Genomic DNA, 4,545 nt, shown 5'->3' with positions numbered 1-4,545 from the left:
GTAAACCGAATTAAATCATTTTTATGATAACTTCAAATGTCATACACGTGTTACAACAGAATTTTAGTTTATAGACTTTGTATTAACATGTCAAAATTCAAAACTTAATAATATCAAACATTGAAACCATAATACTAAAAGTCATCATGAACATTTGAACCTTTTTATGACTTAGTGTAACACCAATGAGAAAATTATTCTAGCCTAACACTCAAGTACTCTTTTTTTTTTGAATAGCAAACGAAACTTTCATTCATAGGAAACCGAAAACCGAGTACAAAAACAACTCAGCCAGCAGCTGAACAGAAAACAAAAAAAACAACAAGCGAAGGAGAAAAAATCGAAAAACAGAAACATAACTCTATTACGAGTTAAAATTAAAATCCCACCATTCTTGTTTTGTCATTGTGTTGAACTTCGATCGGGACTTTACCCCTTGAAAAGTTGTATCTTTGATGTCTTCAACAATCAACTGGCTCGCCCTTTGTCTTCCTGTGAATACCCTTTCATTTCTATTCTTCCACATGATCCACATAGATTGAATGGCTATCGCATGAAGTAGTTTTCTAACTGATCGGCTCCTATTGCTTTCCGAAATCAACTGCAGTAGTTCCGATACACTGGCAGCCGTGTTGTACATCGGAAATCTTGTCCACGTCGATACCGCATCCCAAATTCTCTTGGCTAGATTGCATCTTAGTAATAGATGTCCGGCAGTTTCGTCTTCAACGCCGCATATCTTGCACCTAACATCTTGTATATTCATACCTCTGTTCCTTAAAGCCACTGCTGATGGGATCTTTTCATCTATCGCTCTCCATACAAAAGCTACACTTTTTCCAGTCGCCCAATTATTCCAGTAAAAATTGCTTGGTTCTGCATTTAGATCTAAATTCTGACTTAAAGTAAGTTTTACATTTTTTACACAGAACTCTTGTACTCAACCAAGTTTTATCTTGGACTTTTGCATATTTATCGATCTCTATGTTAAGTTGATTCTTTGTACCGATTATGCAAACCAAATTTTCTTTAAATAACTCATCATAGATATAAGCAATTCCCACCCCACATAACAACGACTTTTCTCTCATGAAATAGGGCCAAATTAAGGTTCAAAAACGTATCATTTAAGGTAGTTAACTTAACTATGTTACCCAATTAGCAACTTCCGTCATATGTCAACATAAAAGTGATTTAGCATTTCTAATAAGGAAAAAAATAATCTAATTATACATACTATGGATATATATAATGCTATAAACCTCTACTTGTAATTTTTGGACGATTCTTTATTGGAACATTGCCATCGACAGGGGCGGACTTATGTACAAAGTACGGGTTTCCGGGAACCCAGTCGGTTTTTAATTTTTAGTGTAAATATATATAAGAAGCTGAAAAGGAACCCATAAGTATATTATAAAAGGAACCCATAAACATAAAAGGCCTTGGTTCCACTGGTTAAGTTCCCGCTTTTCTTCCTAATCCACCCGAGTTCGAGTCCCGTAACTTCTTTTTATGTCCGTTTTTTTTTATTTCTCTTTTAATTTTTTATCTTTAAAGTAACAAAACATTAAAACCCATTTAGGGTTATATCCTACAACATACGCCGCACACAAACAGAGTTCAAACATCGCCCCTGCAACGAGTTCAGACAACTGCAAGTCTGCAACATCAGCAGGCTGCCGCTGCTCCGGCCTCCGGCTGCTCCGCCTCCGGCTGCTCCACCTCCAGCGATTAAGGTTAGTTTTTGTTTTATACGATTAATTGAATATTTCAAGTTTTTTTTCAAAGGCAATCTGTTTGAATCTGTTTGGTATTTAGGTTAGTTTTGCACTTTTGCTGCTGTCTGGCAATCAACCTGAGCTTCGTTAATGGCAGTCGTTCTTTCCGTTGGATACTCATCTTTCTACCTCCACAATCTTTCACCACTGTCGCCCAAGTTTTGCTTCAGTCATCGCACAAGCAGCAATTATAATTTGGCTGCTGGTGGTAGGCTGCTCCTGCAAATTTTGTTCAGATATTCGAAATATCATCGGTAATGTTAGCATCCTCCCCCAATGTTATTGATCGTTCGTTGCTAAAATTAATTCACATTAGTCTTCATTTGCATGACTGTTAGTTTCTGTATGAGCTCAACAAATGAATGATATTAGTATTCTTCACTTGCTACTTTAATTTATCTCAAAATTAATTGTATGTCTCCTCAGACCCTACTTTATCTTTTTGCATATTTCATGTCAATTAACAGTTTGAAATTGAAAATGTGTTGATTATTTGCTTAATCTAAGCCAAGAGCTTGTGACTTATGTTGGTGAATCTAGAATTAATGCTTAACAAGTTAACATTATGAGATTGAATCGCTATGCCAATTGAGCTTTTTAGTTGCTTATATTGTTTCATTTGTTCATATCTATTCATATTTTTGAAATTGGAGCTTATGATTTGTGATGTCTCTATGTACGAGTAAAATGTGTAGATTTGTTCCATATATCATGTCAATTAACAATCTGAAACCGAAAATGTGTTGGCCATTTGCTTATTGTAAGTTGAGAGCTCGTGATGTCTGATTGTGAATCCGAAATCAATGCTTGTAAAAGTATGAAATTGACCCGACCCAACCTGACCGACCCGAAAATTCTATGGTATGGTTGTGAAAGTTTGACCACAAAAAAAGTGAACCCATAAGAAAAAATTCCTGAATCCGCCACTGGCCATCGATGTCACCCAACCACTAGTCATTTTGGAACCCTCCCCTCACCCAACCACTAGTCATTTTGGAACCTCCCCATTACCAATCTACTATGTAATCAGACTTCACGAGGGAGAGCCAGAGACACCCGACATTTCAACTGTCTTAATAGCTAATAAAACTTGGTTGTCACCCAATGAGCCAAACATTATATTCAAGTTATCCCATCTGTTCACATAATATAACATTGTTCTCTAGTTAGACCCGGACTATATATATATATATATAGGGAGAGGATCATGAGAAAACTAAATATAAATGAGAAAACTAGAAAACTAACTAAAATCCACTAAAAAGGAGGGGGAGGGAGACTTTTAATGAAGGAGGGGTAAAATTGGAAAAAAAATATAACTTTTCAAACATTTCCCATTTCTCCATACGTTATCATTTTAAAACAAAGATGACACCATAAGATCACAAATTTTCTTATCTTTCATTGAAGTATATTCGAGCATATTTTTTATGACATAAAAAAAGATTTATGGTGTCGTCTTGTTTTCAACACTATTATTATAGTAGTGCACATGTGCAATATAACATGTACTACAATTGCATTACATGCTTAAAATTAGCTTTTTGAGTCTAGTTTAGCTTTTAGGGTTAGTTTTTTTGGAGGTTTAGGATTAGGATTAGGTTTTTGGGTGTGGGGGGAGGGGGGTTTAGGTTTTTTGGAGGGTGGGGCGGGGTGGGGGCTTTAGGTTTTTTTCGGGTTTATGTTTAGGGTTTAGTTTTAGGTTTTTTTTTTTTTTTTTGGGGGGGGGGGAGGGGAGGGGGGGGGGGGTTTAGGTTTTTGGGGGGTGGGGGGAGGGGGTTTAGGTTTTTTTTTTTTGGGGGGGGGGGTGGGGTGGGGGGTTTAGGTTTTTTTTCGGGTTTATGTTTAGGGTTTAGTTTTAGGTTTTTGGGGGGTGGGGGTGGGGGGTTTAGGTTTTTGGGGGGTGGGGGGGGTTAGGCTTTTGGTGGGAGGGTGAATTTAGGTTTTTGGGGGTGGGGTGGGGGGGGGGGGTTTAGGTTTTGGGGGGGGGGGGGGTGGGTGGCGGTGGGTTAAGTTGTTTAGGCTTTCCGAATTAGTGCACATGTGTAGTACAATAATTTTTTTTTTTTTTTGAAAATTTTTTTCCATACATAAAAAGTAGCGATTTTTCTTTAAAAAATTGTAAAAAAAAAAAATTGGTATTTTTTTAGGTTTTTTTTAGGTTTTTTTAGTTAGTTTTTTGGTTTTCTCATTTAAATTAGTTTTCTCATGATCCATCCCCTATATATATATATATATATATATATATATATATATATATATATATATATATAGGGTAGGGTTCATGCGAGAACCACCCTTATTGTGAGAACCGCGAGAACCAATGTGAACATGGGGCAATTTTGTAAACACATAACAAAAATTAAATCAGCTATCACTTCCCCTCTTACTGGACTTCAAACAACAATTAAATCATTTTTTTTATTTAGTTCACGTCCGCCACTTCCAAATCTACAAACTTCGTCATCCCAGTTCACATCCAACACACCAGAATCTCCAAAATTCGCCATCTCAATCTTACCATTCATCGTGTATTCGTCGTGTAATCGAAACTAGGGCAATAAGAACATAATAATCGATCATATATTCGTCATCTGCTCAAATTAGGGCAATAAGAGCATAATCATCGAAGACTCTATCACAATTAGGAAAAATCTGAAGAACAAACGTCCAATTGACAGATTATTCAGCGTCGCTACACCATTCCGTAAATTTGTAAGTTTATACTCTTTGTTTTGCAGTTTTATATGATAACATGACGCTT

General features: G+C 36.4%; 1 protein-coding gene across 1 annotated transcript; it reads right to left on the bottom strand.

The window, feature by feature from the left end:
* Nucleotides 1–364: 364 nt before the first annotated feature.
* LOC110944409 lies at nt 365–4,309 on the bottom strand. The gene is made up of 2 exons (XM_022186072.1): nt 4,216–4,309; nt 365–876 (listed from the first exon to the last, which is right to left on the bottom strand). The coding sequence occupies exons 1-2, from the start codon at nt 4,307–4,309 to the stop codon at nt 365–367; spliced, it is 606 nt and encodes a 201-aa protein (XP_022041764.1).
* Nucleotides 4,310–4,545: the final 236 nt, after the last annotated feature.

This window comes from Helianthus annuus, chromosome 6, assembly GCF_002127325.2.
Source record: "Helianthus annuus cultivar XRQ/B chromosome 6, HanXRQr2.0-SUNRISE, whole genome shotgun sequence".
Classification (NCBI taxonomy): Eukaryota; Viridiplantae; Streptophyta; class Magnoliopsida; order Asterales; family Asteraceae; genus Helianthus; species Helianthus annuus.
The sequence above is the reverse complement of the archived record's forward strand: the minus strand, read 5'-3'. Positions and strand labels throughout refer to the sequence as shown.